The 21,451-nt window shown below is 41.7% G+C and overlaps 1 protein-coding gene across 1 annotated transcript in view; it reads right to left on the bottom strand.

Annotated features, from left to right (window-relative positions):
- Positions 1-21,451, bottom strand: part of PON3 (paraoxonase 3) — a 44,885-nt gene that overhangs the window by 10,080 nt on the left and 13,354 nt on the right. Inside the window, exons 3-8 of the mRNA XM_036246660.1 lie at positions 19,015-19,070; positions 15,838-16,003; positions 10,123-10,249; positions 2,274-2,474; positions 1,118-1,199; positions 485-613 (exon numbers count right to left, since the gene is read on the bottom strand). Coding sequence (XP_036102553.1) covers positions 485-613; positions 1,118-1,199; positions 2,274-2,474; positions 10,123-10,249; positions 15,838-16,003; positions 19,015-19,070 — 761 coding nt within the window. The remainder of the gene's footprint in view (positions 1-484; positions 614-1,117; positions 1,200-2,273; positions 2,475-10,122; positions 10,250-15,837; positions 16,004-19,014; positions 19,071-21,451) is intronic.

Raw genomic sequence — 21,451 nt, 5'->3', positions numbered from 1 at the left:
CATTCTTTAACATGATCATCTATGTTAGAACCTGGTGGCGAATATTCATTTTGTTTGGAGACTGCAGTCATTGAAACCCTTTCATTTGAACTTCATGTTTGGTAGTATGAAAGAAGGTGGTTCCATACATGACTCTCCCTTTGCCTAACTTCAGGACCTGCTCTGAGCCTACATCCTGATTAGAAATATGAATAGCAATCTGGGCCAACATGAATAATCAAGCTTATATTTTCCAGTTATTCCCAGTGGCTAGTATAGCCCTTGCTAGGATGGGGCGTTGTCTCGCACCAATGGTAAATTGGTACATGGTAATCTGAAAAAGTTAATAGGCCATATCTCCTCATTCTAACAAAATCTTTACTCTTTCCATATGTACATATGTTCAGGTCTGGAACATTACATTTGACCCACTGAATTCTCCCAAGTTACCTCAACAAATTGTCTTAGGCTTTGCCTGTGAGCTTGGAGAAGTATAGAAACTTACTTCTGAGCCTGGAGGATCCTCAGGGTCATAGATGAACAACTTCATGGCATTAGGATGGCATCCTGCCAAAATATCTCCCGTGTCAGGGTCGACAGTTAAGTTATCCACTATGGTGTCCAACTGGATTGCCTTTCAACAGAGAGGAAGTCGTGAATATGATTTGACTTTCGCCCTTACGCTCACACCCTCGCACCAATGTCTTTTGGTTCCTGAAATTAGTTTTTTGTTTCTTTTTTAATTTAATTTTTTTGTTGTTGTTTTTTATTGATTTTAGAGAGAGGGGGCAAGGGAAAGGTAGAGAGAGACAGAAACATCGATGAGAGAAAACATCGATTGGCTGCCTCTTGCGTGTGCCTATTGGGGATCTGGCCCACAACCTGGTCATGTGACCTGACAGGGAATCAAACTGGTGACCTCTTGGCGCATGAGTCAACGCTCAGCCACTGAGCCACACCGGCCGGGTGTGAAATTAGTATTTTTAACGGGCTTTGTTACTGATTTTTAGAAGTGAAAGTACACTCTCGCCATTATTTTTTAAATAATGTTTCCTTCATTCAAGGAGCACATTTCTAGGTCAAGCATGGGAGCTAATGTAAGATGCCATGTTGTGTGGGAAAGCTGGGATACTGTTACCTTCAGTTGAGTTAAATCCCAGTTATCGTGAATTTTCATTACATGAATGGTCTTATCCATTGCGTCAGCCATATAGATGTACCTTTGAGGTAAATCACATTGACATTTAAGCTAGTAGTATTAAGAGATGACACTAATTTTAATTTTGAAGAAAATACATGGAAATTCACAATAGCCAAGGTACTACTGCAATGCCTTTATAAACCACAGCTAAATACGAGAACAGAGTGGTATTTTTAATATTCTTGAAGTGCTTTATATAAGCTTTGAGTGTGAGATATGACTAGAAAGTAATTACATTGGTGTTTCTACATGACATATAGGCTTAATCTCATTACTTGGGAGTCTTTAAATTGAATGTCTTTAAATTGAATGGAGGTAAGTGGACCTTTAAATTGAATGGACGTAAGTGGACCTCTTCTAAGATAAAAAGATACTTCCAAAAACTAGTGCTTGGAAAGAAGAATCACATGACCATGAAGCTCAATCACAATCATTTCTAAAAAGAGGAAGAACACTTGGAGTTGTTTTTCTCAGGAATTATCTCTATTCATTATCTCAAATTTATATATCAATATTCATGGTACTCTTCCTTTTATAAAACCTCCCATTTTAAAACATTTTAAGAGGTTTCAACAAAACTGCATGCTTCATAAAAAGTGTGTTCTCACAGAAAATTCAGCTGCAGAGAATCAGTAAGTCTGAAGCCTCTACAATTGCAATGCCCCATCTAAGTTGGGCCTCCCTCTCTAATAAGAACTTTTGGGTAACTGAACATAGTATAAGTGGTTAAAGGCCTTTCAGCCTCATAAGAATCAGAGGAATTGTGCCTTTATTCTCCTTTTTAGTGTGTTAGGCAGGTGTGCTTCTAGAGTCACATAAGAAAATTGGAACAAGAACTTTATATCCTTGAGTTCAAATGCCTCATTTCAGTGTTGGGGGTCGGGGGTGGAGAAGGGGGAAGCTAGGGAACCTAAAGTGCAACAAGGTAAATGGTTTGCTCAAAATCATGCATTTAGTATAAATTCTGGCCACATCTGATCCCTCCACACACATATTGACTACTTAAGCTAGGAAGTAAACCCCCTCCTACAGGAAGGAGTCCACTAAAATGTCAAGGCCAAAGGGTAGAAAAATTATAAATGAGCTTACTTACTTTTTGTCTAGTGAGATTGTGATCCCATTGGCAAATCTAAATCCTTTGGCCACCACTTTGACCTCTCTTGGGCTATAGAAAAGAATATGAGTCCACTTAAGGCCCAAGATCACCTCCAATTGTGATAAGAAAAAGTTGGTAAAATAGTGGTCTCTGGTGGCGTAGAACTGTTCTGGTCCAAGAACCACAATGTCATTCACACTAAAGTGGAGAGAGAGAAAGAGAGGGAGAGAGAGAGGTATGAAGTATTTTAAAATAGTGATTGTTGTCAAAATCACCAAATCTCTACAAAGACCAATATATTCATTAATTTGAAGAAGTATATATGAAGTAGTATGACTTATTTTTATTTATTCATTTAAACTTATCTTTATGGTTGAAAGTATTTCAGATGTCCCCCCATATTTTTTCCACTGACCCCCTCCTCCCTACTCCCACCCTCCCCCTGCATTCCCCACACTATTGTCTGTGTCCATTAGTTATGCATACAAGTTGTTTGGTTTATCTCTTCCCACCCCACCTCCCCTCTTCCCTTTGAGGTTCGTCAGTCTAACAGTCAATTTGTACATCTTAATCCCTTCATCTTTTTTGCTCATCCCCTCAACCCCCTCCCATTTGGCAACCAGCACAAAGTTCTCTCTATCTACGAGTCTGTTTCTGTTCTGCTTGTTTATTTTGTTTGCAGATTCAATTGTTGATAGATATGTATTTATTGCCATTTTATTGTTCATATTTTTTATCTTCTTCTTCTTCAAGAAGACCCTTCAGCATTTCATATAATACTGGTTTGATGGTGATGAACTCCTTTAGCTTTTTCTTGTCTGGAAAACTCTTTGTAATGCCATGGATTCTAAATGATAGCTTTGCAGGGTAGAGTAATCTTGGTTGTAGGTCCTTGCTTTTATCACTTTGAATATTTCTTGCCAATCCCATTGGCCTACAAAGTTTCTTTTGAGAAATCAGCTGACAGTCTTATGGGAACTCCCTTGTAGGTAACTAACTGCTTTTCTCTTGCTGCTTTTAAGATTCTCTCTTTGTCTTTAACCTTTTACATTTTGATGATAATGTGTCTTGGTGTGGGCCTCTTGGGGTTCGTCTTGTTTGGGATTATCTGTGCTTCCTGGACTTGTATGTCTTTTCCTTTACCAAGTCAAGGAAGTTTTCTGTCATTATTTTTTCAAATAGGTTTTCAATTTCTTGTTCTCTCTCTTCTCCTTCTGGCACCGCCATGATGTGAATAATGGTATGCTTGAAGTTTTCCCATAGGCTCCTTACATTATCCTCATTTTCTTGGATTCTTTTTCTTTCTGCTGTTCTGATTGGGTGTTTTTTGCTTCCTCATATTCTAAATTGATGATTTGCTTCTGGACTTTACCTATTCTACTATTGATTCCCTGTAAATTATTCTTCATTTCAATTAGCACATCTTTTATTTCTGACTGGTCCTTTTTTATGCCTTTGAGGTCCTCACTAAGTTCCTGGAGTTTTGTTCTGTTCTTTCATTTGGGATGTTTCTTTGTCTCCTCATTTTGGCTGCCTCCCTGTGTTTGTTTCTACGTATTAGGTAGAGTTGCTATGTCTCTGAGACTTTGTAGGGTGGCCTATTATAGTAAGTGTCCTATAAGGTCCAGTGGCACAGCCTCCCTGATTACCCCAGCTGGGCTCTCAAGGTGCAGCCCTTGTGTGGACTGTCCACCCTTCTGTTGTAATTGAGTCTTGATTGCTGTTGGCATGTCAGTGGGAGAGAATTACTTAGGCTGACCAGCTGCAAGGACTGGCTATGCCCACTGATCACTTACCTCTGACTACCTTGGAGGATCAGCTGTGTGGGCACCCACCACACAGAGCAAGACTTAACTTCAGCAGGGCTCTGGTACCCACTGAGTTTACTACTTGAGTGTGTGGCTCGTGGAGGTGGTTGGGTAATGATACTTCACTGTGGTCTGAAGCTGTCCACTGGGTGTACTGGCTCTGGGACTAGGTCAGTCACTGTCTGTGTTCTACCCAGGGTCACCAGGCATAAGCTACAAAGTAATCTGCAGATGGCTGCTTCTTGTGCTGGGCTTGGAGGTGCCCAGGCAAAGCCAAGCTGTGAACCAAGGCTGGCTGCTTCTAGTGCCGGACCTGGGGCCACTTAGCAAGAGGCGTGGGGCTTGCTGAGGCCAGATGCTGCTTGTTTGAGAGAATTTAGGAAAATTTGAAGCAGGAGCCAAGACAGGCCAATCCTATGGTAAAGACACTGGAACAGCTTGGGTGGGCCTGAAAATTGGATGGGGCAGGGCCTCAGGGAATCACCAGGGTGGGGCAAACTGTGAGCTATGTTGCTCTTGCCTAGACTCCAAACAAATGTGTGCTTCCCCTATGTCTCAGGTGCCTTTCAAGCTGCCTCCCCAATGCTGGAGACCAGAGGGAGCGAGTCTGAGTAATCCGTGTGCAGGCCTCTTAAGAGAAGCTGCCTGGGACTCCAGCCGCCTCAGCCTCAGTTCCCTGTGGTTTTTTCAGCCAGAAGTTATGGGGACTTTTCTTCCTGGCACTAGAACCCTGAGCTGGGCGCCTGGTGTGAGACGGGAACCCCTCCTCAGGGAAGACCTTCCCAGCAAGGTGTCCTCCTGGTTTTTATCCGCCACACGTGGGTGTGGGACCAGCCCGTCCGCCTCCGCCCCTCCTACCAGTCTCAATGTGGATGCTTCTTTAATTTCGTAGTTGTAAGACTTCCATTCATCCCAACTTCAGGCAGCTCTGAAGGATGGTTTTTCTATAGTTTAGTTGTAATTTTCCTGTGGTTGTGGGTGGAGGCGAGAACCACGTTTACCTGCGCCTCTGTCCTGACCAGGAGTCTCGAACTAGTATGACTTTTAAAATCCACAGAAAGTACATTATTTTTCCTTGCCCTAATTTTTTTTTTTTTTAGGCATCTGTTGTTTTCTCACTCTTCCCCTCTGAAAAAGTCAGCAGAAAGAAATAAGTATACAAATAAGTGTCAAATTCCAAAATTTTTGACTTGTAGATGTATATAGTAGTTAGTTATCTTAGGCAGTTGTGGTACAGTTCACCAATAGTACTGGTTCTCCTCTTTCTGAAATTAGGCTTGTCCAATCCCCTTGATATTAGGTATGGCCACACAGCTTGCTTTGGCCAATGAAATAAAGTGATGTGTGTGGCTTTTGGTTGGAAAACTTTAAGAATCAATTCATGACCCACCAGGCTTCCCCTACTCTGGCACAGTAACCAGCAACTTACCTGATGACACATAGTGTAGTCCTCCTGGGGTCCTACATGAGAATAATATAGAACTGAGTCCCTGTACCACCTACGTTAGAGGCATAGCATGAGTGAGAAGACAAAACACAACTTTGTGGTTTTAAACCACTAAAGACAATATGGTTTTTCTTTTCTGCTATTGTAGCATAACCCAGTCCATCCTGGTCTTTATCTTTTTTCTGAGCAGGTGAAATTACTATTTTTTCTTGTTTATGTTCTTTAATACCATTATATATTTTTTGTTAATGTCTAAACAGAGACTTTCTTTGTTTTTTAATTTTTAAAAAAATTTTATTGTTGAATGTATTATAGATGTTCCTCACTTTTCCCCCATTGACCCCCTCCTCCCCACTCCTGCCCCCCTCCTGCCTTTTCTCCACACAGTTGTCTGTGTCCATTGGTTATGCATACAAGTTTTTTGGTTTATTTCTTCCCACTCCCCAACCCCTTTTCCTTTGAGGTTTGTCAGTCTAGCAACCAATTTGTACTTCTTAATCCCTTCACCTTTTTCATCCATTCCCCCAAACCTCCTCCCATCTGGCAACCAACAAAATGTTCTCTGTATCTCATAAGAATGTTTCTGTTCTGTGCCTGTTCATTTTGTTTATAGATTCAATTGTTGATAGATACATATTCATTGCCATTTTGTTTGTTCACATATTTTATCTTTTTTTTTCAAAAAGACCCTTCATTATTTCATATAATAACGGTTTGGTGGTGATGAACTCCTTTAACTTTTTCTTGTCTGGGAAACTCTTTATATGGCCATCGATTCTAAACGACAGCTTTGCAGGATAGAATAATCTTGGTTGTAGGTTCTTGCTTTTCATCACTCTGAATGTTTCTTGTCGCTCCGTTCTGACCTGCAAAGTTTCTTTTGAGAAATCAGCTAACAGTCTCATGGGAACTCCCTTGTAGGTAATTAATTGCTTTTCTCTTGCTGCTTGTAAGATTCTGTCTTTGTCTTGAACCTGTTGCATTTTGATGATGATGTGTCTTGGTGTGGGCCTCTTTGGGTTCATCTTGTTTGGGACTCCTTGTGCTTCCTGGACTTGTATGTCTGTTTCCTTCACCAAGTTAGGGAAGTTTTCTGCCATTATTGTTTCAAACAGGTTTTCAATTTCTTGTTCTCTCTCTTCTCCTTCTGGCACCCCCAAGATGCAAATATTGGCATGCTTGAAGTTGTCCTAGAGGATCCTTACACTATCCTCATTTTTTAAAATTCTTTTTTCTTTCTGCTGTTCGGATTGGGTGTGTTTTGCTTCCTTATGTTCCAAATTGATGGTTTGCTTCTTGGCTTTACCTACTCTACTATTGAATCTGTGTAAATTATTCTTTATTTCAGTTCTTTTTTGATTGTGCATCCTTCATTTCTGACTGGTCCTTTTTTATGCTCTTGAGGCCCTCACTAAGTTCGCTGAGATTCTCACTAAGTTCATTGAGCATCCTTATAAGCAGTATTTTGAACTCAGCATCTGTTAGGTTGCTTATCTCTATTTTGCTTAGTTCTTTCCCTGGGGTTTTGTTCTGTTGTTTCATTTGTAACCTGTTTCTTTGTCTCCTCATTTTGGCTGCCTCCTTGTGTTGGTTTCTGTGTATTATTTAACGAGAGGTATGGGGCAGAAACCAGATGCTGCTTATTTGAAAGAATTTAGGAAAACCTAAAGCAGGATCCAAGACAGGCCAATCCTATAGTTAACCAACTGGCAACAGCTTGGGTGGGCCTGAAAGTTGGGTGGGCCTGAAAGTTGGGTGGGGCAAGCCTCAGGGAGTCACCAGGGCGGGGCTACCAGTGTGAGCCAGGTTGCTGGAGTCCCAGATATGGCGACTATCTCCTGCCCCCGGGAAGGGCTCACCAAATGAACAAAGGCCTCTGACAGCACGTTTGTCCCGGAGAAAGCCCCCTCTCCAGCCCTCGCTCCAGTGCCAAACAGCTCAGTTCTTCCCTGTATGTCTCTGGCGCCCCTTGAGCTGCCTCCCCTCCAAGCTTAGAGGGAGAGAGTCTGATAAGTCCGTGCGCGGGCCCTTTAAGGAGCTGCCTGGGGCTCCAGCCACCTCAGTTTCCCTGAGCCTCAGTTCCCGCTGGTTTTTCCAGCCAGAAGTTATGGGGATTCTCTTCCTGGCACTGGAACCCTAAGCTGGGAGCGTGGTGTGGGGAGGGGACCCCTCAGTCCTCAGGGAGGACATTCCCAGCAAGATGTTCTCCTGATTTTTATCCGCCACACGTGGGTGTGGGACCAGCCCATCTCCTCCGCCCCTCCTACCAGTCTCATGTGGCTGCTGCTTTAATTCCGTAGCTGTAGGACTTCCATTCAGCTCGATTTCAAGTGGTTTTAAATGATGGTTGTTCTACAGTTTAGTTGTAATTTTGATGTGGTTGTGGGAGGACGCGATATCGCATTTACCTACGCTGCCATCTTGACCGGAAGTCCCCATTAAATTTTTCAATGCAGCAAGTCTTACTCTTACAACATTAAAAAAATGAAAGTCATTTTCATTTTGGAAAAGTAATAGAAGACAGTGAATGTGTTTTCATAGCAGTTTGTTCTACTCCTTAACATGTGTGAATCAGGGCACTTTTCAAGGTCCTCTTCAGATCCTCGAAGCGTCACCTGCCCTGTTCCAGCTGGCGCTACTTCACCCAGCTCTGCACTGGATCTGACAGCCTTGCCACAGTACAGCTCTATGGTGCTTTACCCCATGCCTGTGTAGGCCTCTTGCTCCCACTTTCAGGCTTCTGTGTTGACATCAAGACACAGGATATCACCAGGCATGACTTGCTCATGGACAGGAGTGAACACCTCTTGAGGCAAACCTTTGACCAGTGGGAGACAGGGCTAGTGGATATGCTCGTCTCCCTTTCTTACTGGCCAGAGTGTCCTTCTGTTGCTTATTCCATGCATTTAGCAGTGGCTGACTTGATACTGTACTTGCTATAGACTGTCCCCTGTGTGAGTTTCTAGAAGTGCTGCCATAACAAAGTACGACACACTGGGTGGCATAAAAGAACAGAACTCTATTGCCTACAGTTCTGGAGGCTAGAAGTCTGAAATCAAGGTGTTGACAGGGCTGTGCTCCCCCTGGAGGTTCTGTGGTAGGATCCTTCCTTGTCTTCCTGCTTCTAGAAGCCCCAGGTGATCCTTGGCTTGTAGAGGCATCACTCCAATCTCATGTGCCATCTTCGCATGGCGTTCTCCCTGTGTGTCTGTTTTCTTATAAGGACACCAGTGACATTAGATTAAAGCCCACCATCTACCAATGATCCTATTTCCAAATCAGGTAGTTTTCTGAAATATTGGGCTTAACATTGTAACATATCTTTTTGAGTTGAACAATTCAACTCACAATACCCCATCTTCCCTGCCTCAGGCTGGTCTCTCACTTTTGTGTCCTGGGATTGTACCCCCTAATCAAGTAGCGTGGTGTGGAGCTTTTCCTCAGGCTGCGATTTCTGAGGAACTCCTCCTGAGGTCCTCTCTTATTGCACTTGAGCCTCACAGTCACCAGTCAGGTGAGTTAGGCCAATAAGAGAATCCCTGTTCTGCAGAGGAACCGGAAACACAGGTTAAGTGATTTGTCCGGTTTCTCAGTCACTCCAGGGCAGTCCTGGTCCCCACTGTGCCTCAGCACAATGTGTCACAGGAAGAGTGTAGTAACTTCAACTCCTCTTATTTTCTCTGCCCTCTGTTTGTATGGCTCCCAGATTCTATGGAAGAAGTTCATCCACGATGTGGAGAAAGAGAACAAAGATGGAAGGTGCATTTCCTTTTCTTTCCCATTCTTCTAGCCCATGAAAAGATGAACCTCTAGTGTTTTAGAACATGTCTTTCAGGGTTGAATCCATTTTATAAAAGGCAAATTCTTCATTGTTCATTACAGCCTTGAAACAGGCAACCTATCCATAAAAAACTTAACTATTTTTTCAACACAATAAAAAAGATGTTTATCATTGCCATTAAGAGCCCGGCTTTGAATCCAGACAGATCTAGGCTTACATTCTGGTTCTGCCACTTACAATTTATGTAACATGGGCAATTATTTAATCTCAAACACTAAGTCTCAGCTTACTCGTGCCTATTACTAAAGGCTGTGGTGAGAATTAAATTATTTTGGTACAGTGCCTGGCACATCATCAAAGCTTGATAAATGTGAATTTTTATATGTACCCACAGGATTTTTGAAAATTCCACTTTAAAGCTCTCATACAACAAAGGAATAGCCCATCTTTAGGTTGGTTATACCAACCAGTGAGTGTGGCTCTCAAAACACAGTCTCCAGGATGACTGGAAATGGGTGTAGGTGTTTAAAGAGAGCCCCATAATTAGTATTGCATTGTTGTGAAATTAGACCTGGGAATCTAATTGAGCACCTTTATAGAATTAAAATGCTTTCAAGGAGTTGGGAAATATAAAGATATTCAATACGAATGCAGTGAGGTGCTGGGCAGTGTCGCCATGGGAACCTTTAGAAAGCTTCAGAAAACAATGCTACAAAACAAAAGTTTAAGGAAGCCTGCTGAACCCAAGAAAACAAAGCACACAGCAGAGGTGCAAAATAAAGAGAAGTGCAAAATACTTTAATTCCATACCTCTTGAGAAGTTCGTGTTTTATGGTTTTCAGGTGTACCAGAGAACGTTGTTGTTCCTCAAATTTAAATATCTCCACAGTCGACCTCATGTGGGGATGATTCACAACATAAAGGTACACAGTATGATCTAAAGTGGGAAAAGGCATAATTTCCCATAAGTTAACTTCTATTGCAACTATTATTAGACTTGGTGTACAACTTGGTCACATCCAAGAATTTTTTTGTACATCCTGCATTTCAGCCCCACAGTCCACCTGATAGGTAAGTCAGACAAATGCCAGTGTCCCTATTTTATTGAAGAGAGACTCAGAGGGGAAATGAATTGTCAACAACTTTACCATCACCAAGTGGCAGAGCCAAGCCCTGACATTTCTACCATGGTCTCTTCATCCTCACCTGCATCCCTTTTCTAACAGAAAGATACAGAACCACAGTGGTGCATAAACACAGATGTGGTTTTCCCCGATGGCTTTTCAACGGGAGAAGTGAGTGCCAGCAAACAAAGCTTTGCTGAGAATTCTTTTCAGTGAGAATTTCCTACATTGTAAGACACGTTCAAGAAATGTCAGGGCTGTGTGAATATCTAAAATAAGCAACACTTCCCAGCTAGAGAATAAACTTCTGATGCAAGTCAACTACCTGAGGTTGCAATAACAATATTTAGTGAGCCCATGGACGTCCAATGTAAATATGAATGCAAGAGGAAACAGAGTGGATGATTTTAGGTATCACTAACATCAAGAATGTTTAAATCTCTGCTTTCATGTTGGAACATGAACTGCTATGAGCAGGATTGAGGGTAGTAATCTGACTCCTCACAGGACTGTTTTCTGACTTCTCAGGAGCGCTAAGTCAGAGGAGCTCTGGAGTTTGAAAAGGCTGCCCCCATCCTTCTGCGGGACTTGATCTGCATCCATCTCCCCCAGCCCCTCCCTTGATGGGGTTGCCAAGCATATAATGGAGCAAACCCAGGCCCTGAGATGGCCCCCCTAATACAGATACCTTGAGCCGAATTGAGGAAAGGGGCTCCCTCATGGATGAATCTTTCTTTTGGTCTGACCCAGCTCTGTTCCAGGCCACAGGTTTGGCAAGCAGAACTGAGTTGGATTTTAGCCCTCACGTGGCCCTGTAGCCAGACACTCCTGCCAAAGACTGCATGAACAGTAAAAATGCTGCCCTGGCCTCCCCCTTCATTAGGCCTCCACTGGACCCCTCCTTGCCGTACAAGCAATGCTTGGTGAGAATAATGTTCTCTGTCTTCTCATTCCATTCCAATTTATATGTGATGATTTGGCCTCATGAATTAAATGCATGTTTAAGGGAGGTGACCAACAAAGAAAAAGTTGTCCATCATAATATACTACATTCTGAAAGCCTGACTAAATGCCTGAGGGTTAATCTATAAACTATAAACCCAACCAACTCTCACTCTCCACAACAAGAAAAGCAAAAACAAAATACCTCCACCTCTGACACTATCCCATGCAATGAAATAGCTCTAGGTTAGCCGATCACTCATTACACCTTCTCCAGTGAAGCACCATGTCCAGTTGGGTGTCAGGCAAAAAAAGTAGCGATTTTTGTACTATTCAAGTCGAGCCTGGAGCCCTAATTTCACCCAAGTAAAGGACATGGGATTACAAGTAAGACCACCTGGGTTCTAGTTCTGGAACTGCCATTTACTACTGGCAGAAGAGACACCACACTTCGCTGCATTTTTCTAAACTTCATTTCTCTGGCTATAAAACTGAGCAGTAATATCTGAATTGCCTGTCTCATGGGGTTCATTCATTTATTCCTTTAACACATGTTCACAGCGCAGTGGATATGGTTCTAGGCTCTGGGAATCCAGCAATGAACAAGTCACGTATGCTTTTATAATGATTATATTCTAGAGAAAAAAACAGGGAGGAAATAATTAGTAAATAAAAGAAACTGAAGTGGGAATTGCCTTCTTCATAGAGTGGCAGCCACTTGAACAGTGACGATTAAGCTTGGCTCCAAAGATAAGAAGGAGCTCGCTACAGAGCAATAACGGAAGAAGGCTGGTATTTTTAACATTAATAAAATACATTAATTGCCATTTTGATGACTGCTAGATGAGGTGCATTGAGAAGAAATATGACAAGGTGTGTACCCTGAAACCAGATGGTGGGGAAGGCGTCCCTGGGAAAGTGATATATAAGCTGAAGCCTGAGTGATGAGGAAGAGTAAGCCAGTAGTGGAAAGATATTCCAGGCAGAGGGAACTGCAGATGCAAAGGCCCTGAGACATGTAGCATTTTGTAGGACTAAAAGAAATCCAATGTGACTAGTTCGAAGAGACACGGGAATGGTGGTGTCCAGTGAGGCTGGAGAGAGCACCCAAATACCAGAAAGTGTAGGAATAGTGCCTAGGAATCCGGGCTATTTTGAAGATTCAAGGTTTATCTTCAGAGTAATGGGAACATCATGGAGAATTTTAAGAAGAGCGTGATATGATCAGATTCGCATAAAAATAACTGAAAATGGGTTGAGGTAGCATAAGAGAGAAGGGGCAGTCATGGGAAAGACATGTTGGGTGCTTGGACTGGGATGGTGGCAGGGAGGATGGGGAGAAGTGTACAGCCTGGAGAGATACTTAAGAGGGAAATTGGACAGAACATTGTAACCGATTGACTGAATGGGGCAGGGAGAGGAGGGGGGCCAGGTTGGATCCAGGGTTTAAGGAATAAATAAGTTAATAGACATGAAAATGCTTTATAAAGTAGAAAGCAATACAAAATTGTTATGTACAATTACCTTTTTTTTTTTTATCCTCACCCGAGGACATTTTTCCATTTTTTTTACAGACAGAGTGGGAGGGAGAGAGAGGAACAGAGAGAGAGAGAGAAACATCGACGTGAAAGGGACACATCGAGTGGCTGCCACCCGCACAACCGACCAGGGCCGGGGACAAACTGCAACCGAGGTACGCGCCCTTAGTGGGAACCGAACCCGGGTCTCTCAGGACCGCAGGCCGACGCTCTAACCGCTGAGCCAAACCGGCCAGGGCTGTACAATTACCTTTTAAAGAAAAACTTGTTAAACAAATAAGCAGATATACAGGTGTGGGCAAAAGTAGGTTTACAGTTATTCATATGGAAAAAGACATGCAGGTTATGATCATTGCAATAGCTTTATTAACTCAAAAGAAATGCACAATGGCACAGTAAACCTACTTTTGCCCACCCTTGTATAACATTTCAAGGGAATACTTAACCTACTTGATAAAATAGTATTCAAGCATATTTAAAAATACCCATTTATTTTTTTATTTCTTTAATTTTTTTAAAATTCTCATCATTAACTTTTTGTTTTTTATATATAGATAGAGTGGAAGGGAGGGAGGGAAGAGAGAGAGAAACATCAATGAGAGAGAGACACATCGATTGGTTTCCGGGGATCAAACCTGCAATCCAGGTACATGCTCTTGACTGAGAATCAAACCTGTGACCCTTGGACCCATGAGTCAACGCTCTGACCACTGAGCCAAATCAGTCAGGGAGATACCCATTTATTTATACTTGAATGAGTCTGTTGGTGCAGACCAAAGTTATCGGATTAGTGGTTAGAAATAATTGTGAGTCATTCTTTTTCACTCAGTTGAGCAAATTTATACTTAACAATACATTGTAATTCCATAATGTGTTTGGAAGAATTAAAGCATCATTTCTTTAAACGTTCTGAACTGCAACACTTCCATTTGGTCTTCCCTTCATTAGTTACTGTTAGGTTTCACTGTTCTTATTTTCTACATGCTCTATGGACCTACAAGAATTTAAAAATAAAATTGGTCTGGAATACTGAACTATCAACAACTAAAACGTAATATTGAAAAATTTTTTAAAGATATACAGTGTATTAATACATACGTTTTGTTTTTATAACAGCTTTTTTGAAATATAATTTTCTTGCCACTAAACTCACTTTTAAAATGTATAAGTTAGGCCCACCTGATGTGTCTCAGTGGTTGAGTATCGACCCATGCACCAAGAGGTCGCTGGTTCGATTTCTGGTCAGGGCACATGCCCGGGTTGTGGGGCAAATCCCCAGTGGGGGACATGCAGGAGGCGGCCAATTGATCTTCTCTCTCATTGTTGTTTCTATCTCTCGCTCCCTCTCCCTCTCTCTCTAATATTAATAGTGACAAAATAAATAAATAAATAAATAAATAAATAAATAAATAAATAAATAAAATGTACAAGTTAGTGGTTTTTAGTATATTCGCAGAGTTGTACAACCATAACCACTATTTAGTACTGGAACAGTTTTACTACCCCTAGAGGAACATTTTCATTATCCCAAGAAGAAACTGCATTCCCATTAGCTATCACTCCCTGTTCCCCACTGGCCCCAGCCCCTGCAAACCATTAGTCTAGTTTTTGTCTCTATGGATTTGCCTATTCTAGACACGATATAAATGGAATCATGCAGTATGTGGTCTTTTGTGATTAAATCCTCTCGATTAGGCTAGTGTTTACAAGGTTCATTCATGTTGTAGCATGTATCAGTATCAGTTGATGGGAATTTGGGTTATTTATACCTTGGGGGTGTTAGGAGTAAAATGCTGCTATGAACATGTGTGTGTAGTGTTTATGTGGACCTATGTTTTTAGTTCTCTTGGGTATATACCAAGGAGTCAAGTATCTAAATCATATGCAAACTGTATATATAATATTTTGAGGAACTGCTTAACTGCTTTCAAAAGTGACTGCGCCATTTTACAATCTCACCAGCAAAGTGTGAGGGTTCCAATTTTTTTCCCACATTCTTAGACTTCCTACTGGGTGTGCAGTGGTATCTCATGGTGGTTTTGATGAGCATTTCCCTAATAACTAAGGATATTGAGTAGTTTTTCATGTGTTTATTGGCCATTTGTATATCTCTTTGGAAAGATGTCTACTAAGATCCTTTGCCCATTTTTTAATTGGGTTATTTGTCTCTTTGTTGTTGAGTTGTAAGAATTATTTATGGCCCTGGCCGGTTTGGCTCAGCAGATAGAGCATCGGCCTGTGGTCCAGAGAGACCCGGGTTTGGTTCCCACTAAGGGGACGTACCTCGGTTGCAGTTTGTCCCTGGCCCTGGTTGGGTTGTGTGGGTGGCAACCACTTGATGTGTCCCTTTCATGTCAATCTTTCTCTCTCTCTTCCTCTCTCTCCCTCCCACCCTATCTGAACAAAAAAATGAAAAAATGTCCTCAGGTGAAGAAAAAAAAAAGAATTATTTATGTATTCTGGATAAAATCTACTTATCAGATGTATGATTTTCAAATATTTTCTTTTATTCTTTGGTTGTTTTTTTATTTTCTTCATTGTGTCTTTTGAAACAGAAAGGTTTTAATTTTGATGAAGTCTAATTTACCTGTTTTATCTTTTATGTTATGTTTTTAATGTCACAAAACTGTTTTCAAAGGGCCATTAGTTTATAGGTTAGATTTCTGATAACAATATGCAAACTGGTCTTGATGGTCCAATGAGAAGCAAAGGGGATAGGAAAAAGAGGGAGTGACTACTTCTAGTCTCCCTTCTTCAATATGATGTTAAAAAATGTATTACTACACATTTATTATCTTACAAATATATACCTTTGTAGTAAAATAGCATCTTCTCTCCTTTCACATACGTGTTGAGTAGTTGGGAATGAGTGGTTTGTATTTCTTTCATTCCCTCCTTATTCCTAAGCATTCAGGCTTTACCTTCGTCGATGAAAGTATCAATCCCATGTGGATTGAATGATGCTTTGTCAAAACCATCACTGATGCTTAGTTCCTGGACCCTTGGGTTTTGCTCATTCAGATCCATCATGAAGATTTTTCCTGGCTCATTGGGTGCAAAGCTTGGAATGCCTGGATAGTTTAATCCCTATAAAAAACAGAGAATAAGTATGTTCATATATACATACCAAAACAATGTTTTCATAAGGAAGTTAAAATCTCAAAGCCTAACAAAAATGTTCAAAGTTCCAAACTTCTTCCTGATTTCCAGGACTTTTTCCTCTGTCCACTGTTGCCATGATCTTATCTGAGGGATTGCCAATGTCAACTAAAGCACTGAGAGTGAGAAGAACCCAAAGTCCATGTTTAGTACAGAGAGAAGTGGTTTAGCCAAAGAGTACAATGCAAAAAACTAGGCTGTGCTACTTTGTGTGGGTCCGTTGGCCTGCCTGTGCCTCATGTTCCTCTTTTAGAAAATGAGAAAGTTAAAGTGGATGACGGCTAAGAGTCCCTCCAGTCCTAATAGCCTTTAACTAACCCCCCTCAAAGCAGAGAGGAGCGGCGTATGGTTTCATTGTATTGCTTCCATCCCTACATCCATTATATTTTGTAGTAGAATTAGCCAAAAATTACATGGGGGAACGGTTTCAGAGAGTTGACTGTCTCTGACTTATTTTGTTCCTACAGATATGTCTGGAAATGTGAACATGAATCTTTTTCTCTAAATAATGCAGTAAGTTCATTCCAGTAACTTGGACAATGGCTGTTTATTGGAAGGACCAGGTGTTTGTCAACCAATCATAGGCATCCTGAATGCATTGGGCCTGGGCTGCATTGGGCCTCCCAGGTCATTGTGTCAAATCTGGGGGTTGATTTATTCTACACAAGTTACAAACCTCAGCCCACTTCCTCCCCATATCCCTCCACGATTACTCTGATATATTTCAACATCAATATCAACAACCCGGTATCTTTTCTTGTACTCTCATTTTCCCACTTATAATCAATTTAAACTCTCCCTTTCCTACTCTACCTTCTCTGTCTCTCACCTTTTCCCCTCCCTTTCTTATAAACACACACACACACACACAAACACACACACTTACTTATAATAATGCTATTCTTGGACCTTCCACTGTTCCCTGACTCACCCCGTGATGGAGCATGGCAAAAAACACTTGGCTTAGATAAGTGTCATGATGAATGACACACTTCTAATAAAATGGCTTCACATTCACTTGGTTTTCTGTTTAAGGTAGTTGGGTAAGAATTTGTGGCAAGTGACTCCAAACAATTCTTTTGATATCATTCACCACCAAAAATGGTGGTGCAGACATCTTATTTTTCTCAATAGCCTACAGGTATGTGTGGATGGGCATTGAAACCCTCCACTGGCCTCATTTATGAGCACATGCATTCAGTATGCCAGCCGGTATGTTAGGTGCTGAGCATGGCCATGAACGCTCCTATGTCCTGGCCTCGAGGAGCTTGAAATCCAGGCAGGCGGCACCAAGAAAGCCCATCAGAAGTGGTATCATACGTAAGGGCCTGAGCACAGGGAACCCGAAGCACCTCACCCAGCAGGAGAGAGTTGGGGAAGACTTTCCTTAGGAATTCAAGTGCCACCCCAGTGAGACCTCACAGAGAACTACAAGTTAGCCAACACGTGTAAAGAGGGGAATAACCTTGCAGACAGAACAGCTTGCCAAGGACCAAGGCAAGGAAGCTGATGGACTAAAAATATCTGTCTCACAGAATTACCCTTAAAATCAGCAGCTTCTAAATGTGTTCTAGGGTGGCGAGAAAGGGTGACAGGAGAAAATAAGAACAGGGACTTGAATTTATTCCAGTCATAAAGATTAAAAATAAGCAGAGAACATCCTCCTCAGCCTATAAGTATGAGTTATTTGTTAGTTTACAAAAAGAGCTCCATTCTTTAAAACTTCATGTTAACATTTCTCAGGGCATTATTTGTGATGAAAATCTCTATTTTCCATATGGCAATAATTCAGTACTTTTAGTTCCAGTGAAAATAGAAAAGACGCATACGGTAAGAACCACAAATATTATTTCCCAACAGCACAGACACTTTCTAGCCATATAATAATCGTTTTGAAAGGCCTATTTGGCATAACATTGAATCTCTAAATTGGCAATAGAAAATGTAAGTCAACAAAGAAAAAGCTTTTCTGGACAGCTTTGTTTTATCTTTGGTTTTGGAGGAAAACTAAATAAATGAAATCCTTCCCACCCACCCACTCCCACACATATCACCACCACCAGCAATTTAAAATAAAAATGAGACCCTGACTCTACTGTGCATATTTAAGAATTTAGAAATTGAGGCTATTAAGGGCTATTATACATACCCTCTTTTTTTTTTTTTTTTTGGACAAAATGATACAGATTTAAAAGCTCATTTTATTTGGTAGTATTTTCTTGGCTAAAATGGAACTTTAGAACATACGATTTCAGGAATCAGAATTCACATAGAAAATGTAGGTAGTCAATCTACTTTTTCACTATCTTACGTCCCATTTCAAATTGCAACTGATTTAACAAATCTATGACATTTTTCAACATCTTCACAACATATACACTTTCACTGAAATCCAATCCTTCTTGTTGCTCCCTGATCATCCCAACCCATGAAAGTGGGATTGGGAATTAAATGAGGGCTTTTCTCTACTTCTCTTTAAGGAGATGGAAAAAATGATAGGAAACCCAAGATAAAAAGTGCTTAGGGTTTTGAACCGAGTTACATGGTTAACATTGAATCCATAAACATTTACCGAGCTCCAAACACAGGCAGGCACGGAGAGAGGAATACTAGTTACAGAGATCACTACTAGAAGTTGAGGCCCAGGTAAATATGGCAAAGGGTCAGATCTGGAGATTAGTTTAGGAATTGAACAAAATCATTGCACATTTACTGAGACACCACTGAGTTTCGGAACTGCTCACAGGAAGCAAGCCTGAACATTCCTGTAGTGTCCTAATCAGCTCTCCAGAATCCTGTTTTGGCTTTTTTGGTTGACTGGTTTACCCGCAGGTGGAATGAGTGGGTAGGAGTCCATCTGGCAGCATTAGTCGGGAACATTAATGTGCTGTCTGTACAGTTATTGACATGAATATCAAAGGGGTATAGAAGATACTCACACTGGAGATAAAAGCCAGCCCACTAGGAAGTATATCAATATCTTCAGAGCCATATTCTGCAAAAGAAGTGGAGGATCAGAAAGATGCATGTTTGAAGGCTAAAAAGATAAATCTCACAGTCAAAACTTTGAACTTCATTGGAAACTCCATTGACTTTTTGCAACTATTTACTTGGGAAACTATATTAACTTTCAAGAATCCCACAGGCACGTTATTCTACAACAAAAAGTGAGTTAGACTCCAGTACAATGTTCTTTTAGAGTTCCATCTCAGGAGAAAAAACAAATAACTATAAAATATATTGATATCCTAGATTTACTCTTTAAATAATGACTTCTAGGGTCTGTCCTGAGAGATTCAGCTTTATTCCCCACAGAAGACTGATCTGTAGACTAAGTGATAACATTTAGAAAGTCATCATTGTGAAGGTCTTTTAAAGGCCTCTCTGCCAAGCATTTCTTTTCTTCCAACTTGTTGAGGCTTAAAAATTCCATTATTATCTAATCATATTGGGAAAATGTTGAGTCATTGCTCTTTTTTACAAAGGCAATACATCTTATGATGGACTATAAAGTATAAATGAATTTTAAAGAGTTTGGTCAGATTTCTTTCCATTGAGAGCTGGTCTTGAGTATTTTTCTTTGGAAAGAAGCATCTAATAAGCAAATTATGACTGAGATTAGGATGAAAAAGGGGCTTGCATGGCTCCTAGGAGAGAGAGAGAACCAGAGGTGGCATGGTCCAAGCAGGCAGGACTGAGGGTAAAGGTGTCGATTACCTAGTGTGGCAAATGTATGTTACAAATATGGTAGAATCAATATGTATCATGTCCACATGCTCTTCTTAAAATGTGATGTTCATACTCTCCCATCAAGAGGTAAAGTCTGCATTGTCTCTCCTTGAACCTGGGTAGACCTTTGTAACTGCTTGACAAACAGAACGAGGTGGAAGTATTGCCACAGGACTGACAGACAAGGTGAAATAGCTCTTGCTGGTGTTCTCTTTCTCTCTTCCTCCTTTTCTCTTTCTTTCTCTCTTCTCCCCCCACCCCCCACCATGAACCCTGGGAGACCTGGGTGACCTGGACCTAAATGTAAGAAGTCTGACTACTCTCAAGCTACTGAAGAGAAACTATAGAAAGATCACACAAAGGAGAAAGACGATGCCTTAACATGCCCTTAGAAAGGACTGTGTCGAAGCATGACTGTCAGTTAATACGATTATCATGTCACATCTTAGAGCAAAGGTTCTGACAGCCAGCTAAAAAAACAAGAGGAACGTGGTTTTTATTTCCTTCTACTCCCAGCCAGCTTCCTTTTTATTTACTTATTTATTTCTTTATCCTCACCCGAGGACATTTTTCCATTATTTGTTCAGGTAGAGTGGGAGAGAGAGAGAGAGAGACATCGATGTGAAAGGGACACATCGAGTGGCTGCCACCTGTACGACCAACCAGGGCTGGGGGAAAACTGTAACCGAGGTCCATGCCCTTAGTGGGAACCAAACCCAGGTCTCTCTGGACTGCAGGCCGATGCTCTAACCACTGAACCAAACCTGCCAAAGCAAAATTAGGTATAATTTTGATTCATTCACACCAGAAGGCTCCTGTTGTGTTGGCTGCTGTCAATTTTTTATTTTTTATTTTTGACAATCTGAAGGAAAAAAGGTCAGTGCCCCTGCCTAAATAGTTAGTCATTGGAAAGAAGATGGGGCGGGCAGGACCGGAGGGAGGGTGAATGTGTGAGAGAGTGAGCGAGTGTGTGAGAGTGTGAGTGGACGTGAAGGTGGACGACCAAACCCGAGCAGTGCAGAGTAGTGGAGCTCCCAAGGTGCTGGTCACGGAAGCCACAGACAGCCCAGAGCCCAGCACCATCCCCCTTAGTAGCAGCCTGATCAGAGTCCAGATATAACCCCAGGAACAGAGGCTGGGAGCAGACATCTATCCTCAGGCAACAGAAGCACAGACCAGCAGCTGAGACTCATCCCCAAAACTACAGCAAAAGCTGAGCAGGAGTTGAGCCCCACGAGGCAGCAGCACTCCCCAGCCACCAGCCCCGGAACCTGGGGCTCCACAGAGGCCTGTGAAGTCCAGCACCTCACAAGAACAGTGGGAGCCTGAGAGACTGGTGCGATCCAGCTGCCAGCCCGCGGGCACCAGAGAGGCCTGTGCACCCCAGTAGCCCATAACATAGGCATAGAGCCGGGTCCCCAAAGGGGCTGTGTGATCCATTTACCCAAGAGACCTGCAAGGGGGGGGGGGGCTCAGAAAGGCCTATGCGACCCAGCTGTGCACAAGATAGGCATAGAGGATGTGAAAATGGAGGTGGAGTAAATAGAAGCTACGCAGATGATCTTCCAGGACTAAAAGGGAATTACAATTAATATAAAGACAAATCCTTGGCAAAAAGCAACAGAAAAGCAGCAGGACAGGACCATA

The sequence above is a fragment of the Molossus molossus genome, unplaced genomic scaffold (genome assembly GCF_014108415.1).
Source record: "Molossus molossus isolate mMolMol1 unplaced genomic scaffold, mMolMol1.p scaffold_m16_p_7, whole genome shotgun sequence".
Lineage (NCBI taxonomy): Eukaryota > Metazoa > Chordata > Mammalia > Chiroptera > Molossidae > Molossus > Molossus molossus.
This window is presented reverse-complemented; position numbering and strand designations above follow the sequence as displayed.